Source organism: Emydura macquarii, unplaced genomic scaffold (assembly GCF_026122565.2).
Source record: "Emydura macquarii macquarii isolate MOO-44397 ecotype Brisbane River unplaced genomic scaffold, CSIRO-AGI_Emac_v2 contig_968, whole genome shotgun sequence".
Classification (NCBI taxonomy): Eukaryota; Metazoa; Chordata; order Testudines; family Chelidae; genus Emydura; species Emydura macquarii.
In genome coordinates, this window is record NW_027131105.1 from 17,554,253 (window position 1) to 17,576,935 (window position 22,683).

At 38.4% G+C, this 22,683-nt stretch overlaps 1 protein-coding gene and 1 long non-coding RNA gene across 5 annotated transcripts in view; one reads left to right on the plus strand and one right to left on the minus strand.

Annotated features, from left to right (window-relative positions):
* IFT122 (intraflagellar transport 122) overlaps positions 1 to 22,683 on the minus strand; it is a 40,881-nt gene that overhangs the window by 1,226 nt on the left and 16,972 nt on the right. For all 4 annotated transcript variants that reach the window (XM_067544360.1, XM_067544359.1, XM_067544358.1 and 1 more), the window contains 13 exons: positions 20,786 to 20,839; positions 17,022 to 17,183; positions 13,865 to 14,031; positions 12,793 to 12,964; positions 9,909 to 10,011; positions 8,418 to 8,558; positions 7,361 to 7,458; positions 6,642 to 6,742; positions 5,545 to 5,710; positions 3,809 to 3,920; positions 3,079 to 3,207; positions 2,038 to 2,117; positions 103 to 267 (listed from right to left, as the gene is read on the minus strand). In XM_067544360.1, coding sequence (XP_067400461.1) covers positions 103 to 267; positions 2,038 to 2,117; positions 3,079 to 3,207; positions 3,809 to 3,920; positions 5,545 to 5,710; positions 6,642 to 6,742; positions 7,361 to 7,458; positions 8,418 to 8,558; positions 9,909 to 10,011; positions 12,793 to 12,964; positions 13,865 to 14,031; positions 17,022 to 17,183; positions 20,786 to 20,839 — 1,650 coding nt within the window. The remainder of the gene's footprint in view (positions 1 to 102; positions 268 to 2,037; positions 2,118 to 3,078; positions 3,208 to 3,808; positions 3,921 to 5,544; positions 5,711 to 6,641; positions 6,743 to 7,360; positions 7,459 to 8,417; positions 8,559 to 9,908; positions 10,012 to 12,792; positions 12,965 to 13,864; positions 14,032 to 17,021; positions 17,184 to 20,785; positions 20,840 to 22,683) is intronic.
* On the plus strand, positions 16,484 to 22,564 carry LOC137150418 (uncharacterized). The gene is made up of 3 exons (XR_010918969.1): positions 16,484 to 16,618; positions 19,548 to 19,808; positions 22,010 to 22,564. It is a non-coding gene; the product is annotated as an uncharacterized lncRNA (long non-coding RNA).

Consider the following 22,683-nt stretch of genomic DNA (forward strand, 5'->3'; position numbering starts at 1 on the left):
AGTATGTATCTAGGATTAGATATTAACATATCAGGATCATTTCAATTAGTTTCTCACTAGGAATGAGTTTTTTAAAGACCCCAATGAAAACATTACTTATACCTGAAAGCATGTTGGACACATGGTAATGGAAGCATCTGGTAGCAAGGACCGAAAGTACTGCCACTGTAATGGCTTTGGCCAGCGTTTAATCAGGACATCCCTCCGGCTCATTGATCGGAGAACTGCACGATTTACTATCACAGGAACAAATTCCGAACCTCCTTGCTGCAGAAGAGAGTGTTTAAAAAAGAATGAAGCTTAAACGATTGTAAAGCATTGTAAAGATGACAAATATGAAGAGCAGAGTGTTATTACCCAAGCGAAATAGCTAATGTAGAATAGACATGAATTCTGCTCCCATGAAGTCAATGACGGTTTTGTCACCATCCTCAGTGGTAAGCCAAGTGTCAGTAAGGTATTTTCACTGAGGTTCACTCATTCCCATAAAAACAATTCTTTATTTTAAAAACAAAAAAGCCACTTACAAAAACATCCCTAAAATAATTTATTTTTAACTGCACCCACCCAGACCCAGAGCTATCCAGGAGAAAGTCCCACCCACTGCTTGCTGGAACACCAGACTCCAGGTGGCTTCACCCCTGCCCCAGCAATCTGAGACTGGGGTAGAAAGAAACTCCAGGGAGGAGCCAACCAGAAACTCAAGCTGGGAGGAACAGCAACAAAGCAGCTGAAACAGGGACCTTTATACTCACTGAGGACATCGAAGCCCCATTGCCATCTAGGACGTTTTCTCCAGACACGCTCTCCCTTGTGCTGACTGGCTGTTTGCGCCAGCTCTATTGCAGTTTCTTTGCCTCACTCCACCTACTCTTAATATATTGCTCTCCCTTCTCCTTCTCCACTTCTTCTTATCCCTTCCCCATCCCTTTGCCTCCCCTCTGCAATGTCTCCTTGTCCTCTCCCTTCCTTTGTCTCATCTCAATCTCTTCCTAACAACCCCCCATCCAAATAAATAATGAGGAAATAAAAATATTTTGAAACTAACATGGTATTTGCAGACCATCACACTGATCATCCACTTGCATGTTATATTCTCTCCCCTGCATCTTTCATCTGTCTGGTCTTTTTAGACTGTAAGCTCTTCAAGGTAGGAGCTATCTATTACTTACATCTGTAAAAGCATGCAACACTGTGGAACCCTGATGTTGCCTGGGGCTCCCTAAGCACTACTAGAATACAAATAATAGCAATAATACCACCAAGCTTTGATTAACAATCTGGGCCAGCTGGTATTCTGTTACATCAGTGTAAATTCGGAGTAACTATTGTCTTCAGATTTACACTAGTGTAACAGGGAACATGGACTGCCTATAGTATACATGAATATCCTGTGCATTTTATACCCTGAATATTTTGCTTAGAGGCTCCCTCTGGGGCATTTTTATATCTGTGTGTTAATTAAGCCCTCTACTATAAAAAAAAGTAAACGACTGTTCAAACTAAGCTCAGAGTTTGCTTTTTAAATCACACCATGTAACTACAGCATGCAGAAAACACAGTAATTTTAAAATCTGTTTCTGCAGTGGATTGGTAGGCACCCCAGGGGACTATTCTGCCATTGATGGTGAAGAGGCCAGAAAGAAAGGGTTTACTTTAAAAAGACATTCAGATAGAATAAGTGGTTCTCCAGCTTTTTCTTTTTTGTGAACTAATCGTTTTGTATGAAAAAGATAATAGTGAAGCATTCTCCCTCAACTGCTGCTCTTAGCCTCCCAGTCACACACTTCCCCCATTTCTTGTGGTGGGCTGCAGAACATAGTAACACTTTGAAAAGGAACTGGAGAGGCTGTGGTCTGTCAAGACCTGCTACTGATCAGTAAATGGTGACAAGGAAGGAACTGTGGGATGCCAGCCAAAAAGGAGATAGGATAGCATGGAAAGAACGTTTGCAGGTAGTCACCCTGTGTTTGCTTTCTCAACAATCTACAGCCTCCAGAGCAGCAACATTTGAAAACCCAAATGAGGTATCCTCACCTCAAAGCTCAATTTTGCTGTAAAAGGATCATCCTCTTCAATAATGTCTGTGTTGTCATCATATCTCAGCGTCTGTGCTCCTAGAGAGGTTTGTTATGGAAGAAACAAGGACTCCAACAAAATCAAACCCTCTTATCTTAGCACACACAGGACTTGTTTTAGGGCTTAGTAGCTCCATCCAACCGCCCCATCATGTCAAGGCAGACTGGGAGTGGCTCATCTGCCACTGGAGTAATCCCTAGATTATATTAAATAGTGCTGAGGAAGAAGCTTGCTCTGGGTCCAGGAAGAATGGAGTGCTACACCTCACTAAGGAGCAATCGCTGTGGAGCAGCAGAGCTTAAAACCACCAAGTTAATAGCAGTAACTAATCTACATAAACACATGTGCCCTTAGTAGTACCCTCATCCTCCATCCCTCCCATAAATATCTATACCCTCACTGGTGGCAACCTATTTTAAAGCTCTCGGAGGCAAAGACCATGTCATCTTGTGTATTTGTATTGCACCTACTATTATCAGGCCCCAACAACAACTGGGACTTTTGTGTGACACAGCAATACAAAAATTCTATAATTCTATAAAATAGACAACAACAGTAAAGACAGGCTTCAAAGGGAGTTCAATTCAGTCTTCCTTAGCAAGAAAAATAGAAAGCTGTGACATGGGGATATAAAGAGGAGAATAATGGATTGCCAAATACCTCCCATTCTTTATAGAAAGTAAAAAACAGTTACATAAAAATAAGTGAACTGTATTAAATTAAAAATATTTGACAAGGTTATGAAACGGACTTTTCTAAAGAAAACCTTTTAAAATGACTAGGATTGGTTAATATACCCTTATTTTTTTAGTTGCTACAGCAATTGAAAAAGAAACACACAATAGAATTGTACCACTTATGTCAGCAGTGAATCTGTCGCCTAGTCATAAGATAGAAGCAGATTAAAATGAAAAGCAAAATCAGACTAAAAAACCCACAACCAAAAACCTTGTCTTCCGCTCTAAGGAAACCAGAGAGAGTTCTGGATTGAAAGGATACCATCACTTGCCATCTCTTGCCATTTATCCTCTCTCTTATTTAACCTTGGTGCTTCCAGATCAATAAGAGCTACAGCTTCTTCATCTGTGATCCCTTCTTCCAAATAAAATTCAACCAGATGCAAAACTTCTAAAGGACACACATGAAAAAGGAGAGAGCGGTTACCTTCAAGAGCTTAGGCAAGGCCTGCTAGAGATATTCTATGTCTTTTAAGACAAACGTATCCTCAGACCTCTACAGTGGCATTTTCCACCTCCGCACACTTATCATTCAACTTAATGTATCATGTCCAGAAAATAAAGCTTCTCAGAGGATGGAATTTGGGTTAATAAAGTGCCTCATATCTTCATGGTGCCTTACCACAAAGTAATGCATTCAATACTGCCATGGCTGTGATATCAGAAGCAAAGCAGCAGCCATTTTGAAGCAAAAAGTCTTGGACACTAGAATCTGTTCTATTCAGAAAGGGAATAATTGCCTAGGAAACTGGCAAAATGCATCATCTCTGGGGTGGGATGTGGCACTAATTCAGTGCCAGCAACACTAAAGAAAAAGGATTTATTTCTCCAAGTGATGCTACACAGGAAAATGTAGGTGGCCGAATTTATTGAGCACCAACCTGCTGATTAAATATTGATAACATACAATTGACACCAACTAGCTGAGCCTTTGGAGAAAGCACAAGCTTATTTGCATGGAAAGTACAACCAATTTTTATATTCCAACGCACCATAAGATGAAGCAGAGAAGACGAAGGGTTGTCTGCAGTTAATGCATACATTCCCCAGATTATTTAGCAAGGGGTTGTTGGTGGAGCACCTATAACACAAGGGAACAAGCTCCTGCAACGACACACACAAAGCAGATAATTGCAAACAGATCGACACATTCTGAACACTTAGGGTCTGACAGTGGTTCTCAAACGTTTTGCATTGGTGACCCCTTTCACACAACAAGCCTCGGAGTGTGATCCTCTGGCCTCTGTGAGCACCCCCCCCCCATTTCTCCTAGCCCCCATGGGCTCCCCATTCCCCCCTTCATCCCTAACCCCTGCACCCCACTTCCTGCGATCACCTGGGGAAACTGACCTGCATGCATGGAGCAGCTGGTATTGCTGCTTGCTCCCCCCCTAACGCTGCTCCTCCATGCACTCCTAGTAGGCTGTGAGGAGGGGGAGAGTGCAGAGCAATGTCACAGATCTCTGTATCCAGGCCACTTTCCCCACCTGGGCTGCGTAAGGGAAGGGCAGAGAGCAGCAGTTCCCGATGTTCACCCCACAGCACAGCCCAGGTGCAGAAAGTGACCTGGATGGAGGGAGTCCTGGTGTTGCTCCTCGCTCTGCCTGCCCCACAACTTCTTAGGGGAGGCCTGGAGGAACATTGGGGGGGAAGTAGTGACACACAGCTACTGATCGCCTCTCCCTCCCCATGTTCCTCCACCAGGAGGAAGCAGGGAGGCTCACAGACCCAGGCCTGGCGAGGGTCGGGGCTCACAGCTCATGACCTCCACATAACCACATTGCGACCCACAGTTTGAGAACCACTGGATTACACACGGCACTGCTCCAGTTTTACACCAACAGAATTCACATAGCAGCAAAAAACTGGAGTAACACAATGGTGAAATCAAGCCTTTTAACTTTTGCAAATACTTTTCCTTCTCTCAATAAAACTGCAAGTTTCCCCATTAAAAATAGCTGTTTTACCACTCTTCTGATGCAATTTTATTTGCTTTTGCTGCAGCAGAGTCCTGGGCCACATCCATTGCCAAAAGGATGAATAAAGGTTACTGAAGTAATTCTTTTTGCTCAGAGGTTTGGTCAAATTTAGGTCCTTTGATTCATGCATTTATGTTATTCTAAACTGCACAATTATTACAGGCAGCTCTATGGATTTCAATGGTCTTACAGTGTTTATATTATTGCAGATGACAAGATGCATGTTCATTTGCAGTTAAGCATTTGCACGATACAATTTATTTTAGTGAACACTTCTTCAGACAGTTTTATAGAACTGCAGTCAGACTTCAGCTAAAGAAAAAGAAGTTTTAAAGTAAGATTTGAGGAAGGAAAGCCATTCAAAGAGTTGGAAGGAGAGAGCTCTAGTAGATGGGACAAGCACAAGTGACTTCCAATTGTAGACATACAGAGAGAAAGACCTAAGTGCATATGGAATTGAGGGACAGTGAAGCTTAAAGGTACAGAGTTAGTAGCCAGGGAAGTAGGTGATATGAGATCAGAGTGCGAAGAAGGAACTTGTCCATGCACAGAGATCTCGTTTTCATTTGGAATGAAGAGGGAGAGGAAGTCTGACATGGAGAATAATGGTGAGAGGATTTTGTTTCCTGCAGAAATGTAATCACTGCAAATCTGTGCATAATCCATCTTAAGCATTTGTGCGTATGACAAAGTAGCCTTTCGTATCAGGCCAAATACTAATAATTAAAAGAATATATACCAGAACTTACTTCACTGTCATGGAATGGCTTGGATCGGATTGTCAGGCTGCCCAGCTCAATTGATTTTTGAAACCTAGCTGGGATCTGCAGTCCCTGCAACTTGTCATATGCATGACGGGCCAATTTATATGCACCCAGAGCTTTACTCTGCTTTGCTAGTGCAAATAATGTATTGCTATAATCAAATTAAGGAACAAACATACATGTAGCATTCAGGAAAAACCACAGTTACTTTTAATCAGAGAAGTTATGCACTGAAGCACAACAAATGCCAATACTTTTAAAAGGCCTTAACTGAAGAAATGCGTTTACATGAACAAAATGTGAAAGGACTGCTAAAATACCAGAGTGGATGATTTTTAGGGAGATAAGGAATTGGCCCATGGATAATGCAGCTTCAGTTAATATTCTAACCCCACCAACACTAGTGCTTGAAAGGACCGTCTCTCATGCTAATAATCTGAAACACTAGAATCCTAATGGCACCATGTGGATATTTCAGATCCCATGGTACTTTTACAGGAACTTACTCCCATGTCTAAGGCCAAAATGTCTACTCTCCCTTATTAGCGTGCACCAGATAACAAGCAGAATTTAGAGAGTTTTATCCATAGATCTCTAAGCACTTTATGAAGGAGAGCATTACTGTCCCGTTTATAGGGGAGGAAAGAGACACAAGGAAAGAAAATGACTTATCCAAGGTTACAAAGCAAGCAACCAGGAGAGATAGAAGTAGAACCCAGGTGTTCTGACTCACTCAACCGCCCTATCCATTGGACTGCACTGACTCCTTTTGACTACTGTTATTCATTGCAGAGACAGATGTGTTTCAGTGGGACTCATATGTAGTTTGTGAAGGACTTTGAAGAGATGTAGCATATAAATGTTAATGAAGCCATGAAGAAACTAGTCTTGTACACGGCACATAGCTACATCAGACCTGAGAATGAGAATCAAAATCTATCATTTAGAAGCAACAACAGTCAGAGTTTTGCTCCCATTGTCTTTCAACTTGTGGCTACTGCACAGTCAATATTTACAGTCACACATCTTGTTTTGAAGACTCATCTTGGAAAGCGCTCTATTGCTTTGCATTGCAAGGATACACTTTAGAGATGCCCAACGGAGTCTCCTTGGTTAGGCTGTGAAGTAAAAACCTGGAAATATTGAAGAGTGTTTCAGGCAAATGAAAACTGAAGGGCTCTTCCTGTGATATTAAAAAGAAAATTAAAAAACTTCTAAGCTAGAAAAGCAACACTTCATATCACCAAGCATCAAGTTACTACCATCATCTCTGACACTACACTGTGCTTTTCACAGAGTCACAACAATGAGGGAGATGGAGAGAAGTCACAAATTGGATTTTGCATGCCCCTCCATCCAAAGTTCAACCTTTGCCACTGAAGAAAAAAGGAAAGAGTTTCACTCAGTAGAGAGAAAGCACTTAAAGGATAATCCTTTCCCAACCTCCTCCATAGGAGTAGAGGCCCAGAACACAGTGGAACCAGTATGCAAAGTGGGTGGGGAAGGAAAGCGTTCAAGTCCACATCCACTGTGTGCTGCAGAACCTAGCTCTGCAGAGGCTATTTCTGGGTCACAGGATGGTGGTTTTGGGGGCAGAATGATGGTAGGTCCAGTACAGTACAACACAGAGCAAAAACAAACAAACAAGAAAACCAAAATTTGATCACTGCAGTGCCACCAGCTTACATTCAGTATTTAGTTTCTTGAAAAATAATTAATTGTTCCTAGTTATTCCTGAATTATCTGCAGAAAATGTGCTAGCTAAACATAAACAACATAACTGCTGGTGAAAATATCTTACGGTGTATCTATGGATAGAGTGATAGACGTGATAAAGTTCTGCCAAGTGCTGGAAGTGGTGAAACTTCTGTAACATTTCAGTCTTCTGCTGTTCATTCTCTGTGGGAGGGAAAGTCATTACACCTCTGGTCATTCTACATAAGAGAGTATTACTCAGTTGGCGAGGTAACAGTACAACATGGTTGCCGCATAACCATTTCCAATAGATTAATATATCTGACCGAGTGTGCTATAAAACATGGATTATGTAATTTTTCCATTTTAGGTGCAATTTTCTGCTTTAACATAAAGCATATTAAGATGCAGAATGGCTATGGCAAGTGGTTTTAACATAGCCAGAGGTTAATGGCATAGCTAGAGGTGGAACATATTAGCTTTCTGCCACTAGAAACCTGGATCCACATCTTTCGAGGTTAAAGTAAAATGAGTTTGATGTCATTTCTTTTATCCACATTAACATACTGCTAAACAATCTGGAACAATTTGCAGTCTTTGTACAGTGCTCGAAAGGCTATAGATCAGCACTATCATGCATTAGCAAAATTGAAGAGATGCTTACACAGTGCAAGGCAATAGGCCATCAATCTCTTGTTTTCATGATCACTCATCTACATTTCATCTCCACCTCTCGTCAAATGCAATGGATTTTAGAAACAGAGAACTAATGTACACTAACTTTTTTCTTTAGCTGGATAAAACAATTCATAAAATGTCTCCCCAGTCAATCTCATCCATAGACTACACTACAAAATCATCAATTATTATTTAGCCCTCCAGTCACCACTTTAGCCAAGGTATGAGGGCAGAGGAAAAGGGCTAGAGGATATATCTTGGAATTAGCAGACATGGCTGTGACTCCATTTTGATTTCAAAATGAGACTTAACAGGTTGGTTTTTTATAAGTACACATATACAAGAGATAGAATTACAATACAATATAATGTTGGATTACAAAACAACACAACCCAGCAAGAGGTTTTAATTAAGCCATCACGGTTCATTCAATGTTTATCTGCATGCATGAGCAGGTAAATTTGAATTTGCTTGTGTTTACTTGCCTTGGGCTATATCTAAACACTGCATGGAAAGCATCCAGTAATAATACGCTGCATCATTAAATCGGCTTTCTACCACAGCATTGTGAGTTAGCTGTTCCAGCACTTTTACGGCCTCATTCTGTCTGCCAGCCTTGTGGAATGCTACGAAGGAGACCAAAATAAAGAAGATTTTACAATGTGATTGTATCAATTAACAGACATTTTTTTAAAGTTAAAAACAGGATATTCATTAAAGCCAGAACAGGATGAGAAGAACTACACTGGTATTTTTCTGCTTTTGAAAATGGTGACACTAATGGAAAATAGAAGCATCTGCAGGTTCTTTGTGGCTTTTGCATTGTGTCAGGCACTACATAGGAAATGCAACTGCCACATATATTAGTGCAAAGTTAGTTACTTTTTTTTTTTTAATTTGGAAAGAGCAAAATAATCAGCCTGGTGATTAGATATATGCATGAACAGGGGAAACTGCTGAATACTGTGGGATCAAATCAAAAGTCAAACCTTCTAAGGCCTGGTCTACACCTAAAAATTAGATCAACCTAGCTACAACATTCAGGGCTGTGAAAAATTTTACACATCGTGTGACATAGTTAAGTCAACGTAACCTCCATTACTGTGACAGAAGAATTCTTCTGTCAACCTAGCTACCCCTCTCAGAGAGGTGGATTAACTACATTGATGGAAAAACCTCTTCCACAGATGTAGGAAGTGTCTAAACTACAGCAGCATAGGTGCAGCACAGTAGCTATGCCACTGTAGCCGTTAAAGTATAGACATAACCTAAGGTAATATTTCAAGGCACCACTCTTATAATGCTTAACTCCATAGTATGAAAGAATCTAGAAAGGGATTAAAACACACACAGTATATACTATTTGTTAATAGGGTTTCTTTACAATGGCTCCTGTGCAGAACAGAAGTTCAGTCCTCAATTCCGACTTGATAAATGTGTATTTTACAAATACTACATGCAGATAATATTTTAGGATAGAAATCCATAAGAAGCAAAGATTTTCACAAGCAAGGCTGTAGCTCCATCTCGTATAAACTACATACTGCCTAAATATAAGGACAGGACTCACTCCTTCTTTTGATGTTTGTTCAGTGTCCAGTACATTTTGGATGCTACTGAAAAAGGAAAACATTGACAACAGAGTGTATATAGTGTATCATATCACTTTTCAGACACACTTGCTATACTCAAGAATGGGAAGGAAAAATCCAGAATTATTGCCTTTTCTATAGATGTTATTGCTTTTGTTAAAAGTTTGTTATATTTTCTTACAAAATAGTAAGACTTCTCTGATAATCAGAATAGAACCTCTTACGATCAGCAAGAACACACACATTCTCCAGTTATCTCATCCTTTGCATGGTTTGTGTTCTGCAGATTGAGAATTCTCCAGGGCAGAGGTTGCAGCTTCAGCATTTGGAAAACGCTTAGTGGATTTTGGGTGCTATCACCATATAAATCATTTACAGTCCTACCTTTCTGGGCCTCTTCAAATCTGTCATTCTCTGCCAACCACTGAGCATAAGGAACATAGACATCATCTTTAAATTCAGGATGCTTTTCACTCAAAGCAAAAGCCTACGATACAGAATGAATTCATTAATAAAATACTGCATGGTTTGAGTGAGTTCAGAATATTGCATGAGATAAATACTTTAGTTTAAACAAAATTCACAATACAATAGGACCTCAGAGTTATGAGCTGACCAGTCAACTACATACCTCATTTGGAACCAGAAGTACACAATCAGGCAGCAGCAGGCGGGGGAAGACAAATACTGTAAAACCTCAGAGTTACAAACACCGTGGGAATAGAGGTTGTTTGTAACTCTGAAATGTTCGTAACTCTGAACAAAACATTATGGTTGTTCTTTCAAAAGTTTACAACTGAATATTGATTTAATACAGCTTTGAAACTTTACTATGCAGAAGAAAAATGCTGCTTTTAACCATCAATTTAAATTAAACAACAGAAACTTTCCTTACTCTCTCAATTTTTTTTTTAAACTTTCCCTGTATTGTATTTACTTTATTTATTTATTGGTCTCTGCTGCTGCCTGGTTGTGTACTTCCAGTTCAAAATGAAGTGCATGATTGACCAGTCAGTTCATAACTCTGGTGTTAATAATTCTGAGGTTCTATTGTAAAGTACAGTATGTTGGAGAAGAGTCAACACACCTTTTGTAAAGGGAAATCATGCTACACTAGTCTATTAGATTTCTTTGAGGGGCTCAACAAACGTGTGGACAAAGATGATCCAGTGGATATAGTGGTGTACTTGGACTTTCAGAAAGCCTTTGACAAGGTCCCTCACCAAAGGCTCTTAAGCAAAGTAAGCAGTCATGAGATAAAAGGGAAGGTTTTCTCATGGATCAGTAACTGGTTAAAAGATAGGAAGCAAATGGTCAGTTTCACATGGAGAGAGGTAAATAGCAGGGTCACCTAGGGATCTGTACTGGGACCAGCGCTGTTCAAGATACTCAGAAATGATCTGGAAAAAGGGATAAACAGTGAGTTGGTAAAGTTTGCAGATGATACAAAACTAGTCAAGATAGTTAAGTCCAAAGCTGACTGAGAAGAGTTACAAAAGGATCTCACAAAACAGGGTGACTAGGCACCAAAATAGCAGATGAAATTCAAATATTGTTAAGTGCAAAGCAATGCACATTGGAAAACATAATCCCAACTATACATACAAAATGATGGGATCTGAATTAGCTATTATCACTCAAGAAAAAATCTTGGAGTCACTGTGGGTAGTTCTCTGAAAACGTGCACTCAATGTGCAGTGGCGGTCAAAAAAGCTAACGATATTAGGAACCAGTAGGAAAAGGAGATAGATAATAAGGCAGAAAATATCATAATGTCATTATATAAATCCATGGTATGCCACACCTTGAATACTGCATGCAGTTCAGGTTGCCCCATCTCATAAAATATATTAGAATTGGAAAAAATACAGACAAAGGCAACAAAAATGAGTAAGAGTATGGAACAGCTTCCATATGAGGAGAGACTAAAAAGACTGGGAATGTTCATCTTAGAAGAGAGATGTCTAAGGGGTGGTATGACAGAAGTCTATGCAATCATGAATGGGGTGGAGAAAGTGAGTAAGGAAATGTTATTTACTCCTTCACATAACACAAGAGCCAAGGGGTCACCCAACGAAATTAATAAGCAGCAGGTTTAAACACACACACAAGGAAGTATTTCTTTACACAATGCAGTCAACCTGTGGAATTCATTGCCAGGAGATGTTGGGAAGACCAAAAGTATAACTGGGTCCGAAAAAGAATTAGATACTTTCATGGAGGATAGGTCCATCAATGGCTATTAGCCACGATGGGCAGGGATGCAACCCTATCCTCTGGATGTCCCTAAGCCTCTGACTGCCAAAAGCTGGGACTGGATGACAGAGGTGGATCACTCGATAACTGCCCTGTTCTGTTCACTCCCTCTGAAGCATCTGGCACTGGCCACTGTTGGAAGACAGGATACTGTGCTAGCTGGACCACTGGTCTATCCCAGTATGGCCATTCTCATGTTATCATGTTAAATATTCATTCTTCTTCTTGAAGAGTCATGCATTTCTCACAATTTTGTGTCATGTAGAGCTTAGCAGTTTCAAAATGGACATATATGCTTAAATATTTGTCAAAAATACCCACAATGACCCTTATCAGTAGGGAAATATTAGTTTCATCCTGATTTTACAGATGAAAAAAAAGAGTGATGCACAGATGGTTTAAGCCATACATTTTCCAGAGTAGTCAATAATTTTTAGTGTCCACCTTGATACGTACGGCCTGATTTTCAAAGGCACTGAGCACCCATAATTCCAGCTGAAGCCAATGGGAGCAGTGAAGTGCTCAGCACTGCTCAAAGTCAGGCCAAAGGTATCTCTACCGGTGCACCAAAAGTAGGGACCACTTTTGAAAATATAGATCCAAGCATATTGCTCCAGATCAGGTAGGAAGTCTGTGGAAGAGCATGGAATAGAGCATCAGAGTCCCAACTCCTTGTCCAATGTCTCAGTTCCTTGCCCTGTGCTCTAACCATCACACAATCTTCCTTATTGAAACACTAGTGAAGAATTATTTTAAAGTATGATTTTCAACTGTGCCTATTTAAATCATGAAACAGTTAAAATGAGTGGAAGGAAACCCTGTAGCTGATGACATTTGAAATGTAATGTTTTTCATAGGTCACTCTCCTGAAAATACCACACTGGTTTGATTGACAATGTAGTTTACCAAAATGCTGCATAAGCAGCATAAAACCTTTAAGACCAGATGCATTCAGAGGCCATAAGAAATAGTAATTCTAGACATCTTAGTTTGGATACCAGGGTATTCTTACTTCTTCCCAACGCTGAGTTTCCACATGGAGATGTATCAGGGCCTTCAGGTCACCAATCTTCATGTAGGTTTCTGCTGCATAACCATGGTTGTCAAGTCTCTTAAAATAGTAGGCACATTTTGACAAAGGTTCACGCTCAGCTTTATCCAGTTTCCGAGCTATATCAATTAACCTAGAGATAGCAAAAGAAATGGAGTTGCCTTAGTAGCTGCATTTTTCTCTCTGCATACTTGTTACGTTAAAAAAAAGGAAATATTTCAATCATTTAAAAGTTACTATATTGATGACATTATACTATGAACTCACCGGGCAGTATTAAATGGGTGTTCAAAAGGCTTTCCAAACACAACGCCAGTGCTTGCAACAGGTGTGTAATTCCTTACTCCTGTCAGTAGTGACTTCAATTGGACTAGACTACTCCATTACACAGTCATGGAGGGGTTGTGGAATCAGGTCCAATACAAACGTCACACAACATTCAAATCAATATTATCCCCATTTTACAGATGGTTCAACAGAGAAACAGGAAGGTTAAGTGACTTGTCCAAGATCACAAACCAAGTCAGCAACAGAGCTAGGACTAGAACCAGGGTGAAATCCTAGCCACTCTGATGTCAATGGGATTTTTGCCATGACGTCAAAAGGAGACAGGATTTCACACCACGAGTTCGGATTCCTAGATTATTATCCTTTCATAGTTTAAAATAAGAGAGGTAAATTTACATTAATAGTTATGCACTGCTGTGTAGGTTACTCTGAAGAGATCCAGGATGTACACATCTTTTGGAACATTCTTATCTCAGATAAATCTTTGCATATCCCTCATAGTTTTATGCACTCATTGTTGTAATGTATTCATATCCTTACCTTTTATACCCAAGTAACTTTTCTAACATAATGAAAGTGCATCTACTAGAACAACAAGATAGGTGATGCTATACTGCAATCAACATATGGAAGCCAAAAGGAACACAGCAGTAAGATTTGTTTCTTTTTTTAAGACTCTGCAGAATGCATTAAACTTCACATTAGACACCGTGATCTGTATCTCCAAGACACAGCTAAAACCTACATATCAACCCAGCCATGGTCTCCACTGATTTCTATGGCCTTCATGTGTTCGCCTGCAGAAATGTACATCTCCACTGCTGCTTTTGGTTCATTGATATTCTTGGCCCAGTCAGCTTGTTTTGTGATTAGCATCTTTGTGTCTTTGGGATCTCCGGACCCAAGGAAATCCTGAGGAAGTGCAACAGATAACATTCCGGATTAAGCTCTCTCTACAAACATTGTGTCATGATCCTAATTGTAAAGCATGCTAAATTTTGCTTTTCCATACCAAGTTATTTTTACTTAACACAACTTTGCCTCCTCAGCTAAATATCAAAGTACACAGAGCACCATGCACAAATCTGAAGGCAGGAATTATTAATCATTAACTCATGCACTTGTATAAAACAAAGTGAAGATATATCTCCAAATCCAAATCAGAGAAGATGGGACACCCTGGGAAGACCAGAGGAAAGATTATACAGAAGTGTGCCTCTGTTCAGAGATAATGTATATATACACACACACAAAGTTCTCTCACTCCACTGACCTTCCCCACTGAAGCGGACATAATTTGATTTTTGCCTGTTCTCCAGAAACATGCCACAAAGACTCAAAAGGAAATAGTACTGCTCTCAAAACAGTTCAGTCAGATCAATTCCAAGAGTTTCCAGTCTCCTTCACTGGCCATGAAGGCATACTTTCGTTCTGGAAATAAATCCAGTTCCTTGTTGAATTAGTCATGACATCTTCTTAATCACAGGTACTTAGCTTCGGGATGGCTAGCCACAAGGCCATCAGAGGCTGGAATCTTCTAGTCAGCAAATATAATTGATCTTCTTACAATAGCATATAATATTTTAATGAGTGACTTTTTACATGTACAGCATGGCCACTGCTCATAAGTTAGTTGGACTCTGACATATGGGTCTAGTTAAATCTCTTAAATAATAATGCAAATACGATCTCTGGATACTAATATAGATACTACAATGATGATCACTCTAGAAATACTTAAGATTGATTGATAAATCTCCTCTGCCAGGAATAAAGCCCTGGCACCAGGATCCTTTACAACATTTGTTGAAATTATTGTGCCAGAGAAAGCATACCTGCACACTGGAAGACAGATTACAGCAACTTCTGGCTGTTAACAGAATAGGCTACTGTATATTACAACAGGCCTCTAGTAAATCAGAAATATCATTTGAGATATAAAAAAGTTAAGAGGATGTGGGTGGGTTAGGAAGGGGAAGAAAAGAGAAAAAACAATCCTCTAGCAGATCCTGAGGCAATGGAAAAACTGAACCACCAAAGGAGACCTTTACAGGAGTCACAAGACTAACCAAGTACTTTTCCTGAGTGAACCATCCAAAAGGGGCATAATTATGAATCATATATAATATCTTTGCATGTGAAACATAGGCCAGGTAATATTCTGCACAGCTGATTTTGCTTAAGATGCACCCACGATTCAACTGACTATATAAGAGTTATAAAGATCACTTGATCTTGTTTGGACGTTAAGAAGCAAAAGCACAGAAATGAGTGAAACAGTATTTTGTTCGTTGTAATTTGCGTTCTAGCTCAGATCGCTGAAATAAATTAGAAACAAAGTTCCGTTTCCTGAGCTGCAGTTAATTTGTGAATTTTCAGTAATTTGTGATCTGATATTCTGATGAAATGCCTATGGCCACATTTTCAAAGATTTTCCTGAACTCTACCCACAGTACTAGTTTTCTAGCTGTAGCCAATCAGTGGTCATATTCAGTCAAAAGGAGCCTGACCCTACAAACGTCTGTTAGCTTAATGCTGGCAAACATAAAAATCACACTTCCATGGAAGGATAATTGGCAAGCAAGCGAGTTCTCCATTCAGAGACCTCGTCTTTGTACCATCATCATCATCTGTGGGTTTTCTTCATATGATAAATAAATTTATTTTCCTCTATATGGAATTACTCCCAATGATAGGAAGGACAACTAATATAGAGTAAAAAGTCTTAAGTGGCCATGATTATTGCCAAGAATCAAAAAGATTCACAGGAGCAGTGATGAGAAACATTTTTTAGTCTATGAATTTGATTTATGTTTCAGAAGAGCCAAAACTCTGTAGCCAAAAATAGTGGAAGTTAGATTTACATGAGTAAAGCACCACACAGTATTTGTTTTAGCAGATTCCACAACCTGTTACAAAGAAATCTTTTTTTCCCCATAAGCTTAATATAGTTTATATGTGTGTCATAGTAAACTCTTTGTCCTGTAGTATACAGAATGAGGCTGTGATGAGTGACGAATGAGACTAAACAGTGCACTCATTCACTCATTCTCAGGGATTTTGATAAGAAAATACTATATAAAACTTGAAAACCTAGTAGAGCTCCTTATCACTACATAAAAATGCCACTTTTTTCAAACTGTGTAAAATTTATTTCTGTATGGGAATGCAACTTTTTAAAAAATGCAAAAAACAGATTTAATCTTGGGAAGCAAGTTTTCTGGTAAACAAAAATGTATCAGATTAGTACACTGTGTCCTCTGCAAAACACATAAGAGGAAAACCACCATAAGAGCTACACATTAACTCAAGATCAACTGAAAGAAAAAAAAATTTTAAAGTAAAAGTACAAAGCTGAATTAGTGACAGTCACTTCCAATTTCTGCATGTAACAAGTAATTACTTTTAAAAGGAGAAAACTAAGACTAAAGGGCTCTTTGCAGTAAAACAACATGGAAGGAGGCAAGAGACACAAACATTAACTCTAGACCTTAACTACGTAAGTTTCTATTTATCATTCCAAATAATTATTGGGGGGGGGAAGGGATAAAGAGAACCATCCATGATAACATCCAGGGAATGTGACAAAACTCACCCACTGAAAATCTAAAACAGCTTCATGAGCAGCATATTGGAGAAAATACAGAACACAGCACTGCTGCATCTAAAAAGGGAATCTGCAGAAAGGGGCTACGGTGTACAGAAAAAGTTTTTATAGAGGAAAGGCCCATCTTTATCACTTGTAAGCCAAACAAATGTGATCTGTGGCAACAAACATGGAAACCCACACTTAAATTTTTACACAGTACTTTTCAGAGTAGAACCATTCTTTGTAAATGTTTATAGTTGCATTAGCATTATGTTAATATTTCCGTATTTAAATAGTTGAAAACATTCATTACCTTTGCATAGTCAAACATGCGTAAGTCAGTGTACATATCAAGAGCGAGGCTCTCATGTCCACTCTTTCTGTATAGTTTGGCGGCTTCATGGAATTTTCCCTGGTAGGCATAAACGTCTGCTAGAAATAGTTCATTGTTACTCTCTCCATGCTTCTTCCTCTCCTGGAAAAAATTAGGACAGGAAATATTCTAGATAGCCACGGGCAGGACACAGGTTGGAAATAGCCACTGAAAAAGTTAAACTGTTAGGCTTACTATTTTAACTTTTATTAAAATACAGTAATTCATTTTCACCTAGATATTTAGTAGAAATTCTTTACAATTAATGGACTAAATCCCATCACAGTTAAAATTAAGGAAGAGCAAAATAAAATGGAAGGATGGAATCTCATGAAAACTAATTTCTACAGATTTCATATGGAAGCTCAAAATACTGCTATCCTATTTTTTTTTTAAATGAGTATTTGACAGAATCCACCATTTTCTCTAGTGGAAACTTACTAAATCAGTCCAGAACAAAATCTGGCCAAACTAGCAATATATGCTCAAAAAAGGTCCAACAATGAACAAACAACAGTACTATAGGTCATAAACAGTCTCACAAAGTATGACAGCCTGCCAGTGAATCAGAAATGGCCAGTAATACAGAGTGCCCATCATGCATAAAAGCCCCATTACCACACACAGATATATTCAATAACTTTGGAAACAACTGGATATATTGTCCTGCCAATTAAGGTGCCAATTCAGCAAAGGATTTAAGTATATGATTAAATCTATCAAAACATTTCTGGAGATCAATAACTGTTTGCTTATGTTTTAGAATATATTCAGTATTTGATTGTCAAGTATTACAACTGGAAACATTAAAAAAGTAGTATTTTCTATTCCTTAAAATTAAGGCTTACTGTCTGTATTACTAGTGGATTACCACAGAGTACCATAAAAATGCCAATAAAAAAAAAATTAAATACATCATTCTTTGCATCAGTCCTAAACCAGCACAATTAATTGATGTGTGGAATTGGGCACAACATACAAGCTGGCTGAAATCCTACTACCTCAGACACAAACAGAAAAAAGTTTCAACTAAGAACTTCAAAGTCAACACACAGTATAATCTAAAAAAACCTCAAACAGTTTGAACAAATATAAATTAAACTACAAATGCATCCAGTGAAACAGATTCAAGCTCAGAAATGAGAGCATGGTTATAATTGGTGGCATCGTATCATGAAATATGTGCCCAGCTAGCAGAGGAGAAAAAAAACCTGGTTTGTGTACTATGGATCAGAAGCTTTTGGGGTTTGATAGGTAGGTGGGTGAATAGTTGGGTGTGCACTACCAGAATATAAATAATATCTACACTGTATGATACTCTAGGTATCTCAATTGCTTTTAAAAGCAATGACCTTAGCAACATTATACGCAAGTTTGGCAATTCAAAAGTTATTTTAATTGAGAGGAAAGGTTGGCCAGAACACCTGGGTTATCTCTAACTCTTCAAAGTCTTATTTTATCTTTCATTTCTGCAGAGATATGAGGGTTTAAGTGTATTTAGGTCATTTAAAACACAGTACCCCACTTATAAACCTTCTATCCTTCGACAAATTGCCTCTCCCCATGCTCACAAAGTCACATGTAAGATACACAGCGTTCAGTGGAGGCAATTTTCAGTGCAGTGCAAGGATCTGACCATACAACTTGCCCAATGCATACTATATAGATAAATCCCATTACAGTGATGAAACTATACCTCAATATATCCAAAAACAGGCTATATGTATATACTATATTGTGAATCAAAGTGTGATTCTTAATTGGAAGGAAGTCCTAACTCAGTTAGTGCGATTCCCTTAAATGGCTTTTATAGTCCAAGAAAAGGTATGCTGTCTTCTATTTTGTCCATTTCTCTTTATCTATTCATCTGGACTCATTTTCTGTAAAGCATGCAAACTCAAATTAAAGCATGCCTACCTTTTATATAAAACAATTAGTTAATACCTAAGTCCCCAACATTTTGAACAGAATTTAGCTACATACTGTGTTACACATTTCACATAACATAAGTTGTGTGGTCAACTTATACTTCTCTGAAAATTTAGGGGTATGGGGATATAGGTTTATAATGTTATCATCCAGACATTCTGCTGGGGATCTGGCCTCCATTCACTTCAATGGAGCTAAGACAATTTACCTCAGCAGAGGATTTAGCTCTATATCTAAGTTCCAACCAGTATCTTGGAAATCTATATTAGTCTGCTTTGTATAAAATGTAAGAATGTGACTTCAATGATAAGCTACATTTTTTTTTGGGGGGGGGGGGCGGGCACCGCGCGCGCGGAAGGGAGGAGAAATGCTTCACCCAGTTGTATAAATTCAATCCAGCACTGACAAATCAGATACAACCAACATCTTTAAAGATCACAGTTATTAACTGTGCTGATATTTATAAGACTGGTGTTGAAAGTTCCATTTATACAATTTGGGTTAAAAGAATAATCAAAGGCATTTTTACACATTAAGTCTTTCAGAATTCAGATCTTTCAGAATTCTACAGCGATCTCGCCAGATTTAGAGTTTGGCACTTGCATTACCTACTGTCCCCAATCAGACAGAAGAAAGTGTCATTGGTGTGAGGAACGCTTCAGATTAGTGCAAGCTGCGTGCTCAGTTTCACCCTTACTAACCTGCAATGGAGACCCCATATACTACAAGCAGGAGTAAGCAGTGATGCAGCATACCACAGCTATTTCTATGAAGGAACTATGTCCAGAAAACTAGAAGGTAAGCCTATGTTTATTTAGAAGGGAAAGATTGCTAATCAAATAAATATGAACTGCAATGCTGCAATACCCTCTACAGGATCAGGAACAGCACATGTAGAAAGGAAAAAGGTGGCCATGGAGTGTTTCCACTTCTCCCATGGACTTGGAAAAAATTCAGGTTCCTTGTGCGGCACTTCATCCTGTATCTGATGCCAAACATGGAAATTGCAACAAACTTTTAGCTGTCATTCTGACAGAAAAAGGACAGCTCTGCAACACTGGAAGAAGGGGATTATATTCTTTTACAGGGGGCATACACTTCAATTAATATTTGCATGAGGAATTCTTTTATGTCATTTCAGTGTAGACCTATACACTTTGTATCATCATAACATCCAAGAGGAAGGTCAGAATAGTGCACAGATTCTTTCATGTATGCCTACGTACATAGTTACTGTACAATTGAATTCTATCAAGTAGTAGAAGAATGTTGCCTAGTGGTTAGAGCACAGCATGAAAATCAGGAATCCTAAATTCTATTTCCAGTTGTCACTGACATGTCATGTGACCTTGAGCAAGTTATATTACCTCTCTGTGTCTGTTTTCCTATCTGCAAAAGAGAGATAATAATAATTGTCTGCCTCCAGGGGGTGGTGTAAGGTTTAATTAAGTCATGTTTGTAAAGTGCCCTGAACAGTGCTGCAACAATCTACAGTAGTATAACACTTATTAATTGGCTATAGAAGCCTTTTCCAATTTTTCTTAAGAAGGTTTCACTGTACTCATATAGTGCACATTCCTCTTGATATTTTTTCATTAAGTTGCAGTCATATTATTGGGCATTTGACTTCTCACTTCAAATCAGCATTTTTCACTTTTCATACATCCATCATTCTTTTAATAATATTGATTCTACAGAAAATTTTTCCAAGAGTAACTTACTTTAACTTAATATGTTTTTACATTTTATATTATATTTAACATTCTTTGTTTTACCTCAATGCTGCTAATCAGTTCTAGATACCGAAGATCTCGTACTCTAGTAAATGCCTGTTAAAAAGAAAAAGTAGTCACTTTATTGGTCAGCAAGTTAATTGTTTTTTTGTTATATATTAAGCTGTGGAATGAACATCAGGATAGACAACCAAACAATATATTAATCTTTGTGTGTATCGGGCAGACTGAAAACATGCCATACTTTGTGGTTATTTAGTGCCTAGCCCAATGGAGCTCTGATCATGATTGGGGCCCCTGTGCACCACAACAAACAAGAGGGTACCATTCAACAGTATCATTTAAAAAAAAAAGTCACACTTCATAGAAGGAGGCCAGCAGGTCTATTTGGTCAGTCCCCGCTAAAGGACACAAAGCGCCAACTAAGACGTTGCATAGTTTTATTCCGGCTATTTTAGGATCTTTTCATTTTAATAGCTAAGCATGCCACACTTAAGTAAAATAAGGAAAACTGTTCTGTTCGTATGCTACATTGCAGAACACAAATATGTGACAATGCTGATCAAGTATTGTACATATGCTTAGAGTTTTTATATCAAAGACAAACAATTATAGGATAATTTTGAAAATTCAGTATGAAAGCAGAATAAATATAATGCAGAAAGAGAAAAGGAAGTTAAGACAGGATAGGATAAAAGTACTGTGACACAGTGTAATATCCTTTGGTAATTGAGATAAATGTGCAACCAAAACTCCCCAAGTGGCAAAATCACCTGTGGTTTCAGCAGTTTAGCATTTACTTTTGACATACAATAAAACCTAGAAATTAAACTCTTTGGACAGTGAGATGTTCCAAGCCTCTAATCAATTAAATGCTTAGGAGAAATAAATATTCTGCTTACACAAGATCAGATGAGGAAGAACAAGTCTCTAATGTCAAATTTTCTAGAAGCTGCCTTTGTTCAGGCTAATCAGCTCTAATTCTAAGAAGATGACACTACTCAACTTCCACGGAGGCACTGAAAACTTCATTTTAAGAATAGCTATTTGCATAAAAACTACAAAGCTGCAAAGAAAAAAACTATTCCAATGCCTCCATTTATGAGAAATGGAAAAACAAAAATAATCTTTAGCTTCCTATGAAATATTGTCATTATGTAAAGGATGTCTATTATTATATGCCACCTCCTATGTATTTTTAAAATAATTTTGCGTTTCATATGATATTCATGGCACTGTATTTCTTTTGTCCCCTTCGTTTGGCAGAAGGTGATGCAAAGACACAGAAAAGTATTTTAACTCCATAGAAAACATGTGCTCCAGCATCCACCAGTCCAGAGGCCATTCCCAAACACAGGGCTATTCCAACAGAAAGAAAGAAAGTATGCAGCCATGCTGCACTATCTGCAAAGAACCAAGTAAGCAACCTACATAAAGAGAGTAGAATCTCCACTTTAGGCATGCTCTAAACCGGAGGGAGACAAAGAATAGGAATATTAGCAGCACAGTATTACAGAAGGACAAAAAGAAGAAGACAGATACATTTCAGCTACGCAATTCTTTGCTGCCACCTAGCGATACACTTAATACAACACTAAATCCTGATTCCTTTTTCTTGTTGAAATACTGTATCCTGATTTAATAAACTAATTTAATTATTTTTAGAGTTGAAATGGAAAATTTTTAAGCTTTTATTTAAGAGTTTAAAAAAACAAATATATAAAATCAAGTCTTCTTTAGCGTAGGCATTAGGTATTCTGCATTTTTTTGACAGAGCAAAAATGAAGCATCATAGCTTTCATGATGTACATAAGATCTTGAGTTGATACTTATATTTTTTCTCTTTTTTTAAAATAAAATTAGATACATGAACCACAGCTCCCAGTGATATACAAGTTAAATATGAAGAGATGGCCTTGTATGTAACACCACTTTTCATT